The sequence below is a fragment of the Durio zibethinus genome, chromosome 6 (assembly GCF_047325235.1).
Source record: "Durio zibethinus cultivar Kanyao isolate XHJ-2024 chromosome 6, ASM4732523v1, whole genome shotgun sequence".
NCBI classification, from domain to species: Eukaryota; Viridiplantae; Streptophyta; class Magnoliopsida; order Malvales; family Malvaceae; genus Durio; species Durio zibethinus.
The window spans coordinates 30,850,864-30,872,234 of record NC_143167.1 but is presented as its reverse complement, the minus strand read 5'-3'; the positions used below and the strand labels follow the sequence as shown (position 1 = coordinate 30,872,234).

General features: G+C 34.2%; 4 protein-coding genes across 10 annotated transcripts; 3 read left to right on the top strand and 1 right to left on the bottom strand.

Moving 5' to 3' along the window:
- Window positions 1–1,425: 1,425 nt before the first annotated feature.
- Window positions 1,426–2,960, bottom strand: LOC111285934 (ethylene-responsive transcription factor SHINE 2-like). Its single transcript, XM_022875642.2, has 2 exons — window positions 2,339–2,960; window positions 1,426–2,229 (listed from the first exon to the last, which is right to left on the bottom strand). Exons 1-2 carry the CDS (start codon window positions 2,416–2,418, stop codon window positions 1,710–1,712), a joined length of 600 nt encoding a protein of 199 aa, XP_022731377.1. The 5' UTR covers window positions 2,419–2,960; the 3' UTR covers window positions 1,426–1,709.
- A 5,261-nt stretch (window positions 2,961–8,221) lies between these two features.
- On the top strand, window positions 8,222–12,108 carry LOC111285925 (phospholipase D alpha 1-like). Of its 3 annotated transcripts, none has more exons than XM_022875625.2 (5): window positions 8,222–8,343; window positions 8,577–8,686; window positions 9,114–9,167; window positions 9,263–11,159; window positions 11,316–12,108. In XM_022875625.2, the coding sequence occupies exons 2-5, from the start codon at window positions 8,585–8,587 to the stop codon at window positions 11,774–11,776; spliced, it is 2,514 nt and encodes an 837-aa protein (XP_022731360.2). In that variant the 5' UTR covers window positions 8,222–8,343; window positions 8,577–8,584; the 3' UTR covers window positions 11,777–12,108. The 3 variants fall into 3 exon arrangements, with proteins under 3 accessions (XP_022731360.2, XP_022731359.2, XP_022731361.2); XM_022875624.2 differs by lacking the exon at window positions 8,222–8,343 and adding an exon at window positions 8,350–8,478; XM_022875626.2 differs by lacking the exon at window positions 8,222–8,343 and adding an exon at window positions 8,350–8,478 and having other exon boundaries at window positions 9,290–11,159; window positions 11,316–12,107.
- A 769-nt stretch (window positions 12,109–12,877) lies between these two features.
- On the top strand, window positions 12,878–16,568 carry LOC111285927 (phospholipase D alpha 1-like). 2 transcript variants are annotated; one of them, XM_022875627.2, is made up of 4 exons: window positions 12,878–13,227; window positions 13,811–13,882; window positions 14,013–15,873; window positions 15,962–16,568. In XM_022875627.2, the coding sequence occupies exons 1-4, from the start codon at window positions 13,135–13,137 to the stop codon at window positions 16,396–16,398; spliced, it is 2,463 nt and encodes an 820-aa protein (XP_022731362.2). In that variant the 5' UTR covers window positions 12,878–13,134; the 3' UTR covers window positions 16,399–16,568. The 2 variants fall into 2 exon arrangements, with proteins under 2 accessions (XP_022731362.2, XP_022731363.2); XM_022875628.2 differs by lacking the exon at window positions 13,811–13,882.
- On the top strand, window positions 16,553–19,652 carry LOC111285933 (uncharacterized). Of its 4 annotated transcripts, none has more exons than XM_089762850.1 (6): window positions 16,553–16,688; window positions 17,113–17,220; window positions 18,350–18,576; window positions 18,776–18,863; window positions 19,245–19,311; window positions 19,412–19,652. In XM_089762850.1, the coding sequence occupies exons 2-6, from the start codon at window positions 17,165–17,167 to the stop codon at window positions 19,457–19,459; spliced, it is 486 nt and encodes a 161-aa protein (XP_089618976.1). In that variant the 5' UTR covers window positions 16,553–16,688; window positions 17,113–17,164; the 3' UTR covers window positions 19,460–19,652. The 4 variants fall into 4 exon arrangements, with proteins under 4 accessions (XP_089618976.1, XP_022731375.2, XP_022731376.2 ...); XM_022875640.2 differs by lacking the exon at window positions 16,553–16,688 and adding an exon at window positions 16,760–16,983; XM_022875641.2 differs by lacking the exons at window positions 16,553–16,688; window positions 17,113–17,220 and adding an exon at window positions 16,761–17,085 and having other exon boundaries at window positions 18,345–18,576.
- Window positions 19,653–21,371: the final 1,719 nt, after the last annotated feature.

Below are 21,371 nucleotides of genomic sequence, written 5' to 3'. Positions count from 1 at the left end.
AAGATATCAACATCACATGCTGAAAAGCAATGCAACTAATTAACCAATACGTTGAAACCCTCTCTCTATTTCTTATTAATAACATCACAACATTTCTCACTCCCATTGTACGAAGTGCATTAACCCTCGTCCAACTGCTTTGAGAGCTAACCTTCCTTCCTTTATCTCAAACATTTTTTTTTTCATTTTTTATAGTGTGGTGAGTATAGTACATTTTGATTTATTAGATATTATAATTTTAGTTTTAGTGTTCTTATCTTATACTAACAAAAGTTTCTTTTTTTTTAATAATTTGATGTTTCACTATTGTTTTTTAATTAGAATGCAGTGGTAAATAATTTATAATTTTATTGATTTAGGGAATAAAATACTCAAACCCTGTTTTTTATGCAAAAAAATCTTGAATTAATTATTAAACCAAATGTTCGAGTATTGTCTTTAACTTAATAGTTAAAAAATTATAATTGATGAGCAAACATTTAATTTAGACTAAAATATTAAAAACCATAAACTACTTTATTTTTCTTAAATAAGCTTTTATATTTTTATTGTATATAAATAAGTCTTTTTTTTTTTATTTGTAATCACATAAACTTTTATTTCAAATGAAAGATTGATCTTATATCAAGAGTTTATTTAAATAAATATTAAAGGTTAAAAATTTATTTGAATACAAATTAAAAATTAATAACTTATTTAGATGTAATAAAAATATAAAGACTGATTTAAAATAAAGGTTAAAATTCATGATATTTTTATTATTTTAACCTTTAATTCATTTTTTTTATATTTTTTTATTGGATACTAATTTATATATATATATATATATTTTTTATTATTTAGATGTAATAAATATATAAGTATTTGTCTTGAGTACTCTTTATCAAATTGATCCATCTTCCCACAAACATTTATTTTGTCTGAGGGATTAAAAGCCATGAAATTCAACAGTTGTTATTGCACTTTCCATTGCCTTTACGATCCGTTTTCTTGTTCAGACATGCATTCTGATAGCCATAGGAAAAGAAAAGGAGAGTTTAACTCTTAAAACATCATTCTCAATTGAAAGAGAAACACAATCACTAAGACAAAATCACAATTAATTAGTTTATTACTTGTATATATATATACGTAGCTTTCAACAATATCCCCATTCAATAATTGTACAAGTTTTGTGTTAAAAGTGTTCAGAACAATAAAAAATCTGCATTGGTTTTTGGGTGTCTTCAAGGACCAATGTCTCGTTTGGATGTACATATAAAAGAACTCTGAAATTACTTTGGCAACTATGAACTTAAACTTATGTTGATATTTTGTAATAAAGTGAGCTTGGAATCTTATGTGAAAGATACGAAGCTCTGATTCATCTGCTCATAAAGCATCAAATCACACATTCTCACGCTTTATACTCGTCTGTGACACAAATTTCATACTTGTAATTATTGATATGTACGTACGTACGTATTTATACATGATTCATGCAAACTATAGCATTTCCCAATGGAAGCCAGTAAACAGTTGTATATAGGTGCTGACCTACATTTGTTTTCATATGGCAAATTTCATAATTACCGGGAAAGATACTGAATATTTCACCACTTTTACATGTGACGATGGTAGATGAATGATTTATGACCAGGAAAGGCAAAATGAAAAGGACTTGAGTGGTTTTTGCAGAGGATGTACATGCTATTCTAAGGATGTCTTTTCTAAACTCCACCTGAAGTTGAAGTCATAGGACAATTCCAATTGAGTAATTCTTCAATCATCTGCATTGCAATCCTGTCCTCTTCTCCCATCACACTTCCAGTTTCAATCTCATCAGCCATAGGCGACAACCCTGATGACAATGCTGATCCATCTTCCAATGCTGGTGGAATAATTTTCTTATTCCCGAGCTCAACCCTCATGACCCAATTGGAGCTTGAACGAGTGCCAGCACGTTTTTGCCAGACCCCAATATGAGCATTATCAGTGTCAAGCCTGAGGCAAGTCAGAGAAGGAGATTGGTCTTTGCAACACTTCCTGAGCTTTGCATTCAGAAGCTCAGATAAAGCCTTGGGAGGCAATGGAGAGTCATCATCATGAGCATTCGTGTCACCGGGGTGAGTCTTTGCTACAGGAAAATTGGTCTTGGCATTTTGTCCATTCATCAAAATAGCAGCCTGGTCATATGCTCTTGCCGCAGCCTCAGCTGTCTCAAATGTCCCGAGCCATACCCTTCTTTTCCTGTACATCAAACACAATTAAAATCAAAGTATGCGACCAGGCTGATATAATAAATATGTATATAGGTAATTATAAGAAGAGGTGTTATAATGTGAGTGGGTGGACTTACAGTAAAGGATGGCGAATTTCAGATACCCAAGAGCCCCACTGACGCTGCCGGACACCCCTGAATTTCTTTGCTTGTACCATGTTTCCTGGGGAGAGAAGACTTAAAAAGAAGTGCAGAGATCATAAATATGGAAACAGTGAGGTGCAGTTTTAAGAGGGGAAATATGGAAGTGTGGGCTTTGTGCTGCGTAAGAAAGAATTTATACAAGCTGTCGGTGGATTGAACGGAAAGTCCAACATAACAATTATTACTTGCTGCAATAAAGATTTCACCTACACAGCCATGATAGAACTAGGTTCGCAACAACAAAGAATAAATAAATAACATGTTGACAATCCTCATCACTTCTCAATAAAAAGGTAGTAAGTAATAATGTTCAGTACCTAGGTCTTCCACTTAATTGGAATTGAAAAGAGAAGAAAAGAAACAACAGTGACATCAACAACAATTCATTAAAAAAAAGTCAGTGTTTTTCTTTGAAAAATGGAAAGTTTCTAGACCTTTGACATGAGTTTGTAGTAGTTAAAAGTTCTTATCAACTTGTCGATAGAATGATGAATTCTTAGTTTCACTTTTAAATTTTCAAGTATAAAAAATTGCATATTTCTCTCTCTATTTTTTACTTGACAAATTGTTTTTTTTTTATGTCTATTTTTCTTCATGCTTCAATTAAGCTTTTCATACGCATAGATTTTCTGTCATATATATATATATATATTCTGCTTTGCTTCGAGTCCAAGAATTTTTTGAAAGAGATGGAACATTGTGTAATTTGCAGTTAAAGATTAGTTCAGTAGGAGGAAGATGTGAATCAAAGAAGCAGGGTTGTGAACATGTTAAATTATTTTACGCAGGCCAAGCTTTGAGGTCAGCCAGACAATTAATTATTAGGTTTGCTGCTCAACTGTTGCATTGGCACGAGAATTTCCAACCAATGGGTTGGCATATTAATAGGAATCCGATATGGTAGTTGATTACCCAGCCGACTGTGTGATTTGTGGCCAATAAGTCATTTCCCCTTAATGGTAAAGATTGAAAAAACACTAGCTTAGCTGCTATCTTTTTGGTTTCCTGGCTGGCTTTTACTTTTACAACCGGCTGCAAAGCCAAAGCTTGGTCTTTGAGGGTCTTGGGTCACTCTAGCTTTCTCAACGAAACAGATCTGTCAGACGCACAGTTGAATCTCATAATTAACTATATCTCGTACAAATCTTTAACTATTGGAGGGATATCATGAGAGCGCAGTAGCTCAAAACAGACTGAGTGGTTAACAAGTATGAATCAAAGCTACACAATAATCATCTTGAATAGAATATGAATCAAAGCTACACAATAATCATCTTGAATAGAAACTCTATCTGATCTCTGTGTTACCTGATGTTTTTTGCCGACCAAATAAATTAAAGTTTAATTTCAAATGCATAAAATTAGATTCTAACCAATTCGTACAAAACTTGGCGTATGACAATTGACAAATTGCTAGATTATTATAATTATATAATTCGAACGATTAATTTCAGTTCTAATTGAATTGACCGTGAATTGATTGAAAAGTGAGGATCGAACTCACATGATGAATAATTGATGATTTAAAAATATCATTTCAATATTAATTTTAATTAGTTATTCAATTCCTTTAGACAGTAGACCATTAATTATAATATCATCAACCCATCTAATATGTAGGGTCTAGAACGTTTCCATTGGTGGAATTTACAAAAGGGATATGGCTTCGAACTTATTAAAACTAGCCTTTGAATGTGAATAATGAAGGGAAAAAAAAGAGAGTTAATGTTATCCAATTATGCTAGACTGTGGCAGCAAAGCAGTTAAAGTTGTAAAACTTGGAATTAGGCATTGTTTTGATTTAGAGGGTAGGTAGGTTAATTGCTAATCCAAGATCAAGATCCCATCGCCCATGGGTGAATAGGTGAAGGGGATGCATCTTAATTATTAGTGGGGTTGATTTTCGATTAGCAGCCGCTTGTTAGCTCTTCGGGTACAGCAAATTTATTTATGGCGAAACTAATTTGGTGGTCGATTATTTTGGCTGACGTCTCTAAAATTTCAGCCAAAACTTTGCAATAACTTGGTCACAAACTAGTCTTTGGATGAAGAATTATTTAAAGATCTATATGTTTCGATCAAATAATTGGCTTTTCATACTCACATATCATAGAAAATGTTAGGAAAAGAAAGTAAAGAAAACAGAAAAAAAAAAAATTTTTGTTTTGTTATGCTAGATAGAAAAGTGAGAGGGTGGAAAAAAAAAAGAAAGATGAGCAATATTTTTCACTTTTATTAAAAAAAAAAAAAGTCTTTCTGAATTGAAATATAAGAGGAAAAAATAAAAGAGATATGAAGATTAATATTGCATATTTATAAAATTATCTATCATTAATTTTACTTTTTTATCTTAACTTACAATTTTCTTTTTTTTTTTTTAATTTTATCAAACAATGAATAAAAATAAAATTACCTTTTCTCATTCTTTTCATTTTTATTAAATGCGGTAATAAAAAAACAATTTCATCTTTCCACTTTATTCTTTCTCCACTATTCTATATATATCTTTTTATCTATTGTACGAAGTAAAGCCTAAGTGAAGAATTATGCTTGTTGTCAATTTGGTTTTGTTTGAGCAAGATCCTATATCATAGCTGTAATTGGTTGATATAAGTCCTTCAGCTTGCCTATGTTTGGTACACGGTGCTCAAATTATGAGTACTCGAGGTTTCTTTTGGATTATTTCTTTCTTGTGTTTAAACAATTGTGCAAAAGTTGTTTTTAAGGAAACATTTCAATGTTTCATTTGAAACTAACATTTTAAAGATTTCATTTTTTTTTTTTGTCAATTTTAAGAAGAAACGGGGTTTTCATGTAATGGACATGACTTACTCTTTTGTATATACCAAAACCCTAAAAAGGAAAGAGATTGATAACATCTACTTATTTTTTTCTTAAAATAAAATGAGGGTAAAATATACCATTACTCAATTAATTATGATCTTACTTTTAAAATAATCATCTAACTAATAAAATTTTTTATTGCATCACAAAGTTTGGATAAGTATTTTTTATCATTTAGTTGTTAGTTTCTAATGGCATACTAATATGATAGTATCACTTTAGCTATTAGGTATCACATGGCATTACCAATGCCATGTTATCTAAATCACATGGTATTATTAACGTGGTACTATAAATTTTGCTAACGTAACAATGTCACTTGGTGTTTTATCAATCAACACATTATTAGAGATTAATGATTATATGATAAAAAAAACATTAACTCAAATTTTGATGACTAAATTAAAAATTTTAATAATTTAATAATCATTTTAAGATACGATTATAATTAAATGATCAATGATATAATTTACCAATAAAATAATCCATTTTTGGGTCACTTTTATTCTAAGTTAAGATTATCAAATCTTGTCTCTTTTTTATTCCTTATCTTCGATTCACATGTATCAATATTCAAGAAAAGAATCACTTTAATGCATTGTTATAAACTCTGTCATAACGTCTAGATCTAAAGATCTATCATTAGACATTAATTTAAGAAGTCACCACCAATTTTTTTTTTTGTTTAGGTGCGATTGATCACCTAAAAAATTTATCATTTCAAGGAACACCTAAGCTTAAGAGTCCCTAAAAGAATATGTTCGGGTCTATTAATCAGAACAGAGTTCGAAAGTACGATTACGTGTGAGGAAGGTTATAGCACCCTCACAACGCTCATCGAAGGATAGTACCAACTTGATTTCGTGTTATCCATTAAGTCTAAAAAATTTATCAAATAATTAATTATTAAAAATTATTCTTAATTGACTCTAATATTTTTAACAAAAAATTAAAAAGTTTCTTCACTTCAAGAGTATACAAAAAAACTATTATTTCACTACAGAGACTTTATCGTTGGATTATTTAACATTAAAAAATTTTCAAAAAAAAAATAAAAAAAAGGAATAATGATTCAACTTTTGATATAAATCATTTTCTTTAAAAAAAAAACTCATTGTTTTTTTACAAGGAAAATTGATACTTTCAATTTTTTTTAAAGCATTTGAAAGTTTTTACTTTAAAAAAAATTGATGCTTTTAACTTTTTCCTTAAAATGTTTTTCTTTATCATTTTTATTTTTTAAAAAAATTGGTAATTTCAACTTTTCCTTAAAATATTTTTTCCTGAAATTTTAATTTCGAGAAAAATTAATACTTTTAATTTTTTTCTCAAAATGTTTTGTTTTTTTGAAATTTTAATTTCAAGAAAAATTGATACTTTCAATTTTTCCCTAAAAATATATTTTTTAATCTTTTTATTTTTAAAAAAAATTGATACTTTCAACTTTCCCTAAAAACCTTATTTTTTATTTTTATGTTAAAAAAAATTGATACATTCAATTTTCTTTCAAAAATATATATTTTTAAAATTTTATTTTCAAGAAAAATTGATACTTTCAACTTTTCTTCAAAAATATATTTTTTTAAAATTTTATTTTAGAAAAATCATTAAAAAGAAAAATTAAATTAAATTAAAATTAAATTTTTAAAAAAAATTAAGAAATACCAAATAATTTTAATTTAGAAATAATAATAACAACAACAACAACAACAACAATAATAATAATAAATAAATAAATAAATAAATATTAAAAAAAGAATATTGAAACGGCTCGGCTAGCTTGGCTTGGATTCAGCTCGGCTCGGCTCCAAAAAAGATAAAAGCTAAAAAACACGGCTTGAGAATGTGTAGCTCGGCTTGGCTTGGCTCCAGGAATCGACTGGCACTCGGATCAGATACGGGTCAAAAGCAGATTGACGCTCGGGTCGAGTTACCCAATGGTAATACACAGGCATCCTCTAGGATTAATAAGGCTAAAATAATATCGTTTTCTGAAGGTATAAAAGGCAAAAGCCTTTGATTTTCTTCAGACGCTTTCCTTCCCTCTCTTTCTTTTCCCCTCTTTTCTCTCATCTCTCTCTAGAAAAACTTAGATTTCGATTGAATGTTCTACCATAATCTGAAACAGCCCGTCGAAAACTAAAAAATTTGGTCGAAAAATTCAAAGTTGGTTGAAAAATTCAACGAAAAATTGGTCGGATTTTGGATTTTTCAAAAATTTTTCAAAAAAATATTGCCAAAAAATTTGAAAAAAATTCTAAAAAAATCTAAAACTGTTTCTATTACCCATAACTCCCTTTTTTGCTTTTGATTTCTTCTGTCTCGTGTCACTATGTCTTCCTTTTCGTTCTGTGTGATCAGTGATTTATAGGACCCGATCAAAAGAATTTTTTATCAGATAGAAGTCTTATTTCGACTAGATTTTCATATTATCAAAAACTTAAGACTCATTCCACTTCAGATTAAAATCCACAGGAACTCTACAACCACCAATTTACGATCAAATATATATTTTTTATTTTTTATTTTTAAATATGTTAAACTAATGATAAATTTAATAAAAAAATAGATAAATCAACTAAAAAAAATTTTAAAGATAGATAAAAAAACCATAAAATAATAAAATAAACATATAAAAATAAAAGTTAATTAAACCTTCTAATTGGATCCTAAATCGAATTCAATGAATTTAGGCTTAAATCATATTGGATAGGATCCAAGACCCAAATCAAATAGGGTGTTTATAAACTCTTTTTGTGGAATAACATTGCTTTTTGCAGTATTTTGAATTTAGTCACGAATCAGGGGCAATACCTTTTGTGACTTTCATATTTTGGTCAACTTATAAAGATCAGGCAAAATATATAAGATCAGGTACAATATATAAGTAGAAAATTTCAATATTTGATTTAATAGTTTCCCAATTAGATTACGTATAAAAACCAAGCTCTTAGCCCCTAAGCGTGTAAATGTTCTAAATATTTTATCAAAGTAATCTATAGCATTTGGCAAAGTGGTTGCTGGGAAGCAAAGTTGGGATCTGATTCTTACTTCAAATTCTCATGCACATTCTTCACACGTCACATGAAGCAATAGTAAGTACTATATTTTTGGTCAACTTCCTTCAAAAACCTAAACCTGCATACCGCATCAAAATCTTTCCGCAGGAATTCATCGATTAAGCTGTCTTTTAGGCAATCACCTTTAGCCGCCTCTAATTTATATTCCAAGTAATTAATTCACAACAGCATTTTTGCGTTTGTTTTTGGCTTGTTTCGAAATGTATATATTGTGGGTGTGTTTTGACTGAATTTTTAAGAGTTTGCAGGTTGAACAATGGAGCAGCAATTTTATTTGCTCCACGGAACACTTCATGCAACAATATATGGGGTTGATAAGCTACATTATGGATGTAAACAAAACTTTTGCTCTGGTCAGGTATGTGATCAGTAGAGTTTAGGGACTATATACTAATTAATTTTAAGCTGGATTAAAATTAAACCATGTTAGGAGCCGAATTTTGATCAAATAATAATTTCTTCCCTTCAAAGATTTCTAGTACGCATGTAAAAAACACATCAAAACTGAATAAAAAGATAGACATTTGAAGCCTATCACTTTCTGCTATTATGAATAATATCTTCCATAAATTCTAACATGATCATAGCCTAATTGAACGAACTTTGTTAGACAAAGTGGACTTGTAGGAAAAAAAGATTTGAAGACAGAAGTAATGAAACTTGGCTGTTTGAAGCTTTAATTTATAACAAATACCTTTGAGTTAATGTTTTGTAATGAAATAATGGAGTTTATTTCTAAAGGAATTCAATCCTTATTGTGGTCTTGTTTTCTTTAAATTTTGGAGACGATGAGCGCAAGCAAGTTCCAGAAAAGGGTTCTAGCCCGAATCAAGAGAACGGTGCGATGCCTATCTTATTCTTCTATCCTATTCTGATCACTTAATTTTTAATTTTGAGAATAAATATCATTGGCAATCTCGATCGTATGCCTCAGACATTTCCAAAACATCGATCTTTGCAGTTCTTAGGCCCACAGCTTTATGCAACAGTTGATCTAGATAAAGCGAGGGTGGGGCGAACAAGTGTGGTAAGACATAGACCATCCTCCCCCCAGTGGAACGAGAGCTTCCGCATATACTGCGCCCATTCGATCGAATATGTTATATTCACTGTAAAGGATAACAGTCCCATTGGTGCAGTACTGATTGGCAGAGCTTATTTACCTGTTAAGGATATAGTCAATGGGGGTATTGTGACGCGGCATCTTGATATACTAGATGAAGACCGTAATCCAATACCTGGACAATCCAGAATCCAGGTACGGTTGCAATTTCAAAGTGTTAGCGAGGACGAAAATTGGTCTCAAGGAATTAAAAACCCTAATTTCGAGGGAGTTCCTTATACTTTCTTCCGACAGCGAGAGGGCTGCAAGGTTACCCTCTACCAAGATGCCCATATTTCAGATGGTTTCAAACCTGAAATTCCTCTATCTAGAGGTGAGTTTTATGAACCTCAGAGATGTTGGGAAGACATCTTTGAGGCAATTAATAAGGCAAAACACTTCATTTATATAACTGGTTGGTCTGTGTACACTGAAATAACCTTGATTCGGGACCCAAGAAAGGAAAAGCCTGGAAGTAAAGAAACACTTGGGGAGCTGCTCGAAAGGAAGGCTAAAGATGGGGTGAGAGTTCTTTTGCTTGTTTGGGATGACAGAACTTCCATCGAATTGCTGAAGGAGCAAGGCTTGATGTCTACCCATGATGAAGAAACTGCTAATCATTTTCGGTACTCTAAAGTGCATTGCGTTCTATGCCCTCGCAATCCTGATAATAAAAGAAGCTTTGTTGAAGGCTTTAAAATTGCTACTATGTTTACTCACCATCAGAAAACACTAATTGTTGATAGTGAAAACCCGAATCCAGGATCAGAAAAGCCAACGGTTGTCAGTTTTATTGGTGGCATTGATCTTTGTGATGGGAGATACGACACTCAAGACCATCCTCTGTTCCGGACTTTGAACGACATTCATCATAATGATTTCCATCAGCCGAACTTCAAAGACTCTTCAATCGGGAAAGGCGGGCCGAGGGAGCCCTGGCATGATATTCATTGCAAGCTAGAGGGTCCTGTTGCTTGGGATGTCCTGTACAATTTCGAACAAAGGTGGCTAAGACAAGCTCGGTGGAAGAAACATCTCCTCTTTCCTATACACAAGCTTCAGGAAATGACAGTCCGACCACAAAAACTTGTGCCTTTAGATCACAGTGAAACATGGACTGTCCAGTTGTTTCGATCTATTGATAATGGGGCTGTTGTTGGCTTTCCTGAAGAACCAGGGCAAGCACATGGAGTCGGCCTTGTCAGTGGAAAGAATAACATCATTGAGCGAAGCATTCAAGATGCTTATATCAATGCAATTCGCCGAGCAAAGAATTTTATTTACATAGAAAATCAATATTTCCTAGGAAGCTCCTTTGGGTGGAATTCTAGGGACATCAAAGACGAGGATATTGCGGCTTTACAGCTCATACCAAAGGAGTTATCCCTAAAGATTGCAAGTAAAATTGAAGCAGGGGAGAGGTTTTCTGTCTACATTGTAATTCCAATGTGGCCAGAAGGGGTACCGGATAGTGGTCCTATTCAGGCAATTTTAGATTGGCAAAGGAGGACAATTCAGATGATGTATCACGATGTTGTCCTAGCCCTTCAAAAAAAGGGACTGAATGAACACCCTCGAGACTATTTGGCATTTTTCTGCCTCGGGAACCGGGAGACAAAGAAGAATGAAGAGTATGTGCCTACAGAGCGACCAGATCCTAATTCAGATTATGGCAGAGCTCAACAAACTCGCCGATTTATGATCTATGTTCATGCAAAGATGATGATTGGTATGTAATGAACTTATCATAGTTTTATTTTGGCAAAAGTCTCTTGAAGCTTAATTTTTTCCCCTTTGATATTGATTTTTCACTATTAATTAGCTGAGGTTTTCTTAATCTTCTTTAACATAATTTTCAAAAGTCTAGTAACTTGTTCTTCTCCAGTTGATGATGAGTACATAATCATTGGATCTGCCAACATCAATGAGAGGTCAATGGCTGGTTCAAGAGACTCTGAGATTGCAATGGGAGCATTTCAACCACATCATTTAGCAACTACGCAACCAGCTAGGGGTCAGATATATGGTCTCCGCATGGCTCTTTGGCGAGAGCATCTTGGAGAGCTTTGTCGGCGAGAGCTTCTTGGAGAGCTTCATAACCGATTCGATTTTCCAGAAAGCCGGGAATGTATCGGGCTAGTGAATGATATTGCTGACAAGCACTGGAATTTGTACTCAAGTGATACATTTGACCATGATCTGCCGGGTCACCTACTCCGGTACCCCATTAATATTGGTTATGATGGATCAGTTTCATTCCTTCCAGGGACCCAGGCTTTTCCTGACACCAACGCTCCTGCCCTTGGAACCAAATCTAACATCCTTCCTCCAATGGTTACCACTTAGTGTCATATCTACCCATTAAAGATAGCAAGTTTGAAAGTGTTTTCCTTGAAAAATAGTTGTAACAATCATCTGTCTTAAATTGCAGACATTTTCTTGATACTGCTTGTATTAGGCTCTTGAATAGCAAGCTTTGCAGTCAACCCCAACCAATAAATAAGAAAACTTTAAACCTGAAAAAATTTTAACAATAAAACCTGCAGCAAGCCACATGCTCAGACTAACAAAGGCTTATAGTCAAGATTGAAGCATCAATAGCAGTTTTCCCCTAGGCAAACACAAATGCTAGGCGAAAATAGTTGTGCCATGGATCATTTTCCTTCAGGTGTCTATGAATTTCTGAAACCTACAATTGGATTTAAATAATGCTATTGACAATTGTATGTCTATGTATGGTTCAAAAATGAAAATCCATTATATAGTGGGACTATCTACTTCTATGAATACATACCAGAAAAATACCATGTTTGGTTCAAGGATACTTAATATTTTCATGATAGGGAGATTGAGGAATGAAAGAAGAGAAAATAAGTAAACAAAATGTGAAACTCCTTTGCTTTTGTACTCAGTTATTTATATTCTTTACCCAATTATTTTTTCACAGTTTCATAAATGCTCTAACAAAGAGCCTTAAATATTTGCACTAATTTCTTAATTTCACGTTTATTTTTTATTAATCTTTCCCTTGTCTGATCTCAAACTGTGCAAACTGAACGGAGTTATAAGATAAAACCATGTATGCAGTCTAATTTCCAGGAAAGAAGCTCTCAAGTTAAATCTTTTAGGAATAGGTGTCGTAGTTTGCCGTATGATGTCGATTACTTGATTCCTGTTGCATCATAAATGCACCTATTTTTAATCCTGAAACTTGTATCCAATTCCTTGCCTTTGATTTCATTCTAGAACCATTGAAGCAAAGGATGACTTAACCAGGTTTGATTCCAATTCAAGCAAAGGATGACTTAGCCAGGTTTGGTTCTAATATGTATATTCCTATATTTTACAATCTTTAGTTTACCAAGTTAAGTAGCTGGTTCCAACATAAAAGCTTCATTTCACTCTTATATAGAATTCTGGGACCCATAGCAAAGTTGGCTGCATTGTACAAAGCAAAGGCAGGAACTTATTCTAACTCGACATTCTGTTACGTATAACCCCTCAGCTTCTCTTGATTCTTCTTATCAACAAGAATTCTTGAGAACCTTCTTTTTGTACTTGTATAAATCTGATTGATACCATCTTTTTCTCAGAACTCCAATCCGTAAACTCTAAGGGATTCTGCTGTTTTATCATCTTGGTTTGTCCTTGTCAATCTTTTCTTTATAGTCTTTAAGCAAATCCTAAGAGTTTGCAGGTCAACAATGGCGCCCCACTTGCTCCATGGCACACTTAATGTGACCATATATGAGATTGATAGGCTAAAGTACTATGGAGGATTAGGCCTTTGCAGCAAGGTAAATGATAACTTTTATAAGACCTGTGACTTTTAACTATTTTTGGGATTAAATTTTTTCCCTTGGGGACTATAGCAAATGCTTGCTTCCTAATAGTTGGTTGATTTTCCCTTCTGTTGGCAATCAATCTACCTTTAAGTTTAAGAAAAAATATGAATGCTATATTTTTCTAACAATAAATTTTCAGTGCCAATGATCTGTTGCTGTATTTCTTTAAGAAAATGTAGGTAGAGGTTTTTCTAAAATACGATATTATTGTTTATGATGAGAATCTTGTCTGTAAATCCTATGCTCTTTCCTTCTTTTGGACATCATGCTTTAATTAACAGAGAATTCCATGAGGTAGGTTATCAAAAACAATTCTCTTTCCACCAAGAAGAAAAAAGATTAATCATGTTTAACCTCCCTCTGCCGTCTCCGCCTCATCGGTAATCCTTAAATTTAATTCTGCATGCATGTTAATCATGGATAGATTTTTCTCTACTAGTTTTTTTTTACTTCCAAGCTATATGCTAGAGAAAACAAATCAACTTTGTCCATAAACTCTATGCACATTCACGCTTTTCTTTCTTGAATTTTGGAGGCCGCTGGACCATTGCAGCTAGGGAAAAGATTCCTAGCCCAACTCAAGAGAGTTGTGCTATGCCAATCAAGGGTACTGATCATACAATCTCAAACCTCTTTTTTTTTTTTTTTTCACTTGAATTTAGTTTTATGGTAGAACATTATATCGTCCCTAAAGAATTTTATGGTTTTCTCTTAACATCTCCAAAGGTATGATGCAGATTATTGATTCAAAACTGTATGCAACAGTTGATCTAGACAAAGCAAGGGTTGCACGGACCAGAATGATAGAAAAAGAAGGCAAAGGGCCTCAATGGAATGAGAGTTTCCGCATTTATTGTGGACATTTGATCTCAAATATCATATTTACTGTCAAATTTGATAATCCTATTGGGGCAACACTCATTGGGAGAGCTTACATTCCAGTTGAGGATGTCGTTAAAGGGGCTATAGTAGACAGATGGGTTAATATCTTGGATGAAAACCATGATCCCATTCATGGAGATTCTAAAATCCATGTTCAGCTGCAGTTCTACGATGTTACCCAGGATAATAATTGGTCTGAAGGGATTAGAAGTCCTGGATTTAAGGGAGTTCCTTACTCTTTCTTCAGTCAACGAGAAGGCTGCAAGGTTACACTATACCAAGATGCTCATGTCCAAGATGATTTTCCATTGCTGTCTTTACCTAGAGGCGGGCTTTATCGACCTCAAAGATGCTGGGAGGACATCTTTGATGCAATCAACAATGCAAAACATCTAATATATATAACTGGGTGGTCAGTATACACCGCAATAACGCTGATTAGGGACCCCAAAAGGCCAAAGCCGGAAGGTAGCCTGACACTAGGAGAATTACTCAAGAAGAAGGCTAACGAAGGTGTGACAATTCTTATACTTGTCTGGGATGATAGAACTTCTGTTGAGGAACTGAAGAAGGACGGTTTGATGGCAACCCATGATCAAGAAACCGCTGATTACTTCAATGGTACAAAAGTGCATTGTGTTCTCTGCCCGCGTAATCCTGATGATGGAAAAAGCGTTATTCAGGGCTTTGAAATTGCTTCCATGTTTACTCACCATCAAAAAACCGTAGTTGTTGACGGTGAATTGCCCAGCGAAAGGTCAGGCAAGCGGGCAATTGTCAGTTTTGTTGGGGGCATTGATCTCTGCGATGGGAGATATGATTCACAAGATCATCCATTGTTCAAGACTTTAGGCACAATCCATCATGACGATTTCCATCAGCCAAATTTTATAGGCTCTTCGATCAAGAAAGGTGGTCCAAGGGAGCCCTGGCATGATATCCATTGCAAGCTAGAAGGTCCAATTGCATGGGACGTCTTGTACAATTTTGAGCAGAGATGGCAGAAGCAAGTTGGCACCGATATCCTGATTCCACGAAGCAAGCTTGATGAAATCACGATTCAACCATCACCAGTTACATCATCAGCAGACCCTGAAACGTGGAATGTCCAGTTATTCAGATCCATTGATGGTGGGGCTGCTGCTGGCTTTCCTGAAGCACCTGACGATGCGGCCAAATTTGGTCTCGTCAGTGGAAAAGACGCAACCATTGATAGAAGCATCCAAGATGCTTATATCAATGCTATCCGACGGGCGAAGAATTTTATTTATATTGAAAATCAGTATTTCCTTGGAAGCTCATTTGGCTGGAAATCACAAGATATCAAGGTGGAAGACATTGGTGCTTTGCATCTCATACCCAAGGAGCTGTCGCTGAAGATTGCGAGTAAAATTGAAGCTGGGGAAAGGTTCACTGTCTACATTGTTATCCCAATGTGGCCAGAAGGTATACCTGAGAGTGGATCTGTTCAAGCAATTTTAGATTGGCAAAGGAGAACAATGGAGATGATGTATTCTGATGTTACTCAGGTTATTCAAAGAAAGGGACTGAATGCAAACCCAAGGGACTATTTGACATTTTTCTGCCTTGGGAACAAGGAGACAAAAAAGGTTGGAGAATATGTACCTCCAGAGCAACCAGATCCTAATTCTGATTATGGTAGAGCTCAGCAGGCGCGTCGTTTCATGATCTACGTTCACGCGAAGATGATGATAGGTATGTCATGAGTTATGCTACACAGACTACTATTAAACTTCTATTCCATCATAGTTAACACGATGATAATTTGTTCTTTTTTTTTCAGTGGATGATGAATACATTATAATTGGATCCGCCAACATCAACCAGAGATCAATGGATGGTGGTAGAGACTCTGAGATTGCAATGGGAGCATTTCAACCACATCATTTAGCAACTGACCGTCTGCGACCCAACGGTCAAATATACGGTTTCCGCATGGCACTGTGGCAGGAGCACCTTGGACATCTTGATAGCAGTTTTCATTATCCAGAAACGCTACAATGTATTCAGGCAGTCAATTCTATGGCTGAAGAGTCATGGAATATGTATTCAAGCGATGCACTTGAGCAAGATCTGCCCGGTCACCTGCTGCGCTATCCAATTGAAATCAGCAATACTGGAGGTGTCACAACCATGCCAAACATGGGGTTTTTCCCAGACACAAAGGCTCGCGTCCTTGGCACCAAATCTGACTACCTTCCTCCTATTCTAACCACCTAACCGGTGGCGCTGGGCTATCTGTCCTGATATCTAAACTTATCGTAAATAATGATGATCAACAACAGTGTACGTATTGTTTCTGAAAGGCTATCCCTTTCAAAACCTCTCCAAATAAAAATTTAAAACTGTTACTACCCTGTTATTGAATCTGAAACTCATCATTTGTTGCATTTCTTACGCCAAGCATAGAATCTAGAGTCTGGTCACGAAGCTAACGATTGTAAGCCACGAAACAGCTCCTGGTCCGGTCCATGTCCAAAATGTGGACCTCACAACGGTTCTTGAATAAGGTTCATTGACTGATCCAATCTACCGTTTCAGTTTTTTTTTTTTCTTTTTTTCTTTCAAAAAATAAAAGCTTTCTGTTTTCTTTTCCCGGAACAATTTACAAATTCGCAAATTAATAAAACCATAGAACAGATTAATTTAGGAAAAAAAAAAGAATAAGAAAAAAACAGCAAACATGAGAGGCCCTTTGGTCGAGTCCGTGACCATAGGAGGCCAAAACCAACCTTTTTCCACGAACAAGATTTACGTTTTTATCACAAAATATCCATATGCATTTTTAAACATGCCGTTTTCAAGGTATTAACTGCATTTCTTTCTTTCCAGAAAACCCCCTTTTTTCTTTTTTCTTTTTTTTCAAATTTCTACGAAGACTTCCAGCGAAAAGAGATGGAAGAAAAGGTGTTTACTTTATTATTATTATTGCAGGAATTGTTCTCTGCTCCTTCCTGGAATTAGGGTTTTGCTTTGGGGATTTTAGATGCAACCTTCTGGTTTCCTTCCCCCTTGGATCTCTGCCCTTTTAACCTGCATGGGGTCTGTTCTTCTTCTTGATTTTCTTTTTACTACAAGGAATAAAAGTTTTTCTTTTTACTGTTTATTTGAGTGGAAATTATCATGACATTAATCTTCTGATTCTTAGCTTTCTGGGTTATAATACAGGAGTTTAAAGTTTTGTGTGTGTAGTTTAAGTTTGCTTTTTTGAGTATGGAATTATGGGGTTATGCTTTGTGCTTACTTGTTGTGTAAGCGAGTTATAAGATGAGATGTCCGGAGAGAGGGGGCAAGGGCAGGGAGGACTTTTCGATTTTGGGGCATTCTTTGCTTGAAGTTTTGGGTAGCTGATTGTATGAAACAAGGGTTTTTGTTTTGCTTTTGGGATTTGGGATTCTACAGGAGGTATGGATCCTAGGTGTTGTTTATTAGCTCAGACTGAGAGATGCTTTGGAAGGAAACCTTGTTGTTCATTTGTTTTGTTTTCTGGAGCTTATTTACGTGCTCTTACACTCCGGCTGATGGAAACATTTAAGGCTAAATGCAGAGCTCTTCTCACTGTGAGGGACTAATTTTCCATTTATGTTTTCTTCTTTCATTTTTTTTGGAAATGGATTCGCCCTTAATGCGCTGCCTAGTGCCTAGTTACAATTTTAAGTTGGTTTTACCACTATGAGCTATAATAGAATTTGGATATGGGTGTGCAAAATTTAGTGGTTATATATGTAGCTCATGTCATGTAGACTCAGCAATTTATAAGGGTTTGAGGGCTCATAAATTTTCTGCATTGAAGCTGTAGGAAAATGGACTTGATTGATTTTATTTTTTTTTTTGTTTTTAGTTTCTGCACAAATTTTATCCCCTACATGTTGGAGATTAAGCTGGTGCAATTTGCTTCATTCACCTACCCTGCATTAATGTATTATTGTTTTTGTTGATAAAATGATTGCTATGGCACTATGCTTCATATGCAACTCCTCATTGATTATGTTGGACATTACACATTTTGAAGCTTCCATTTTTACAATTATTTTGAGTTTTTTATATCATATGCTTATTTCCATATTATGGTTGCAAAGTTGATGGCTTTTTTTCCAGCTGCTAGATTAAGGATTAAGTTATAGTTGATACTGATTATGCATGTGGTTAATCCCGGATTGTAACAGAGCAGAGGTTTTTGTGGATGCTTCAAGAATTCCTCACCAATTATGCAAGTGCATGATCAAGGCCAGAATGTGAAGAGATCTAGCCCTTCCGAGGATTTCTGGAGCAGCAGTGCGTTCGAAATGGAAGATAGTGGAATCCAGTCCCAGAGAAGCGTTTCAATGATTGGAATATCAAATCAACCCCTTGATCCTTCTGGCAGCACAAGTCATCCTTCTGAATTTGTAAATCAGGGCAAGTTCAGATATGTTAGCTTCTATATTCTATATGCTACTAGATAAAGCTGAATAGCATCCCATTGTTTCATATATTTTTCATGTGCTGTTGTCAGTTTTTATTACCATTTTACTGAATTTCTTGAAAATGATCGTCCTATCTTTTGGTGATCATATTGCTGAACTAGATTTTCTCAAGATGAAAATTTTGATTGCAGGCCTTCTTCTTTGGATCCAAACAAGGCAACAATGGCTTGGAAATAAAAGGTCTGAGAAGCGGGCGCACCTTCAAAAACCTACAATAAAGTCAGTAAATTTAATTGTTTTTTCTAATTTGACTTACAGAACACTACTTGGGACAAATAGAATGCAAAGTCCTCTAGAATGCCCTCATTAACAAAAATTTTACATGATCTTGTTTTAACATTTCATCCCCTGATTGTATGTGTGTGTATATATATATATATATTTGGTACATAAGACTAGAGTAAGTCCAAGTGGGAAGAGGGGATTTGAAGCCTAGACCTTAAACCTCTTACTGTGAGGATAACAAACATGAAGCCAAGTTTAAGTAGTTTCAACCACTGTTTACATGTGGAAAACAAGCCTTTTCCATCCTGTTTTATATATAAAAAAAAAAAACTTATATATTCTGCTGGTGCATATTGTCTCTGTTGTGTATTGCAGTTGGAATGAAGTCTATGAGAGTTTTCTTTGGATTAATAAGCCATTCCCCCAGCCTATTCCTCTTCCTGTAAGTTTGCTCTGCCTAATAGATAGTTTGTTATGTTATTAGAAACTATATATTCTTCTTGTAGAGTTCCTCAATTCTTAGGGTTCACAAAAAATGACAGGAAATGGTGGATTTTCTAGTTGATGTTTGGAAGCAAGAGGGTTTGTAATATTGAGGAAGATGATTCAGAAAAGCTAGAAGAACAGAGAAAGATAGGAAATATTTTTCCAGGAATTTGTCGAGATTGTGGATTGTATTATCGTCTGCTCTGTTGGATTTTTCCACTGTATTATTCTTACATTGTGGTTTCTAAGTCCTTTTGGATTGGCAAGAAAAATGCAATATTCTAGTATTCTCTATCAGCTTCTTGGCCCTTTTTTTGGTGGTTTACAATAGACTGCCGTTCGTGATGGACAAAAATCGATGCTTCCTTTTGCTCGTCACTTCTCCTATGAGAACCTCCCAAGGAGATGCCATCCAATGGGCTGTAAATTTTCCGAGAAGCATGTCTTTGGGACCTTGTCTGATCAGTAGGCTATTCAAAGTTCAAACATTATGTGGTCAATATGCGATCAATAACCATTTAAAGAAGCCTAGGTCCAGCCCACTATGGCTCAAAACTTGATAAAAGGTGCTTTCTCCTTTGCCACAAAATAGTAGCCCCAATTGTACTATTAATATGCCTTCACGCACAAACATATATAACTTAGAAAAAAAATGGTGCATCTCAAAGTTTTTATAGAATTTTTGTAAAAAAAAAAAAACTCGTCTGATTGAAGGGGTCATAAAATTTGATCCAAAATGAGTTGTGGCATAAAAAGAACATGTGATCTAAGCTAGGCCACATTAGTTTTTCCTCTCTCTTTTTTCTTTTACTAAAGACAAAACATATCATTTGTTAGATCATAATAATTCTAATAAAAGTATAATCCTATATAACTAATATTCACGCATTCTATAGTTTACTTTGTCTTGTTTTTGTGTCACCTTTTGGAAGTCATCAGCCATGGGAAATTTCTTGATAACCAGACAGATAATAATAATTAATAGAAGTTAATTGTAATAGTAAGCTCTCGGAAGAGATCTGAATTCAACTAAGCAAGCAACTTGACTATATGTGTTTCACATTTAATTAATGATGGCCTAAGTAAGCTAAAGAAAAATGGAATTATGTCATGCATATCTTATGTTTCACATAATTTATTGTTTTATTATTATCTCTCCTGAAAGGATGAACATTAGTCGCATAGTAGAAGTAATAATTGAAACTTGGGGCGCTGGTTTTTTCAAAACCGTGTATAAGCCTTGTTTGGTCTGCTTCCGAATGAATCACCATTTGGAAGCATACATCGAATTTGACAAGAAAGATGGCTTCATCCCTCTAACATAGAAAGTGGGCGTAGGGGCCACAACTACACCATTCTTTGTTGATAAGCCCCGCCCTTTGAAACAAAACAAATTGTAAGATTTCTTTTCTTGACGAGATCATTGAGGCAAGCACCGTTGTCATCAACTTGCCATCATGCAACAGTAAATAATAAAAAAAGGTTTTATGTGATTTTTATTTTTTTAATAATATTAATATTTAAAAAATATTAAAATTAAGAATCAAACGTTTTATCACATTGATGTAATCGACAAATAATACTCCTATATAGGTAGAAGAAATATATACATATGTAGTTGAAGTTGATGGCTTAGTCATTGGGTAAATGGTGTTTTGTATTTAGATGAAGAGTAGTGATTAGGCAAAAGAAATACATAGAGAAAGCAAGTGGGTATAATGAAATAGTCAATTGGAGTAGATATACATGCACTTCCAAATTTGATGAGTTGGGCATGTACATTTGAAATTATATGCACAAACACAGAGATCATAAGAATTAAGAAAGACCGGGGAAGTCTTATTATACTTTAATATTAATTAGCCCTCATGGAAGAAGCAATTTCAAGTCCAAGTGGATGCTTTCAGGAGAAGAAAAAACATGTATATATTAAAGTAAATGCCTTGCATTTTTTAGGGGAAAAAATAAAAAGAACAAACCCCCATTCTTGGTCAAAAAAAGAGCAGAATAATATTT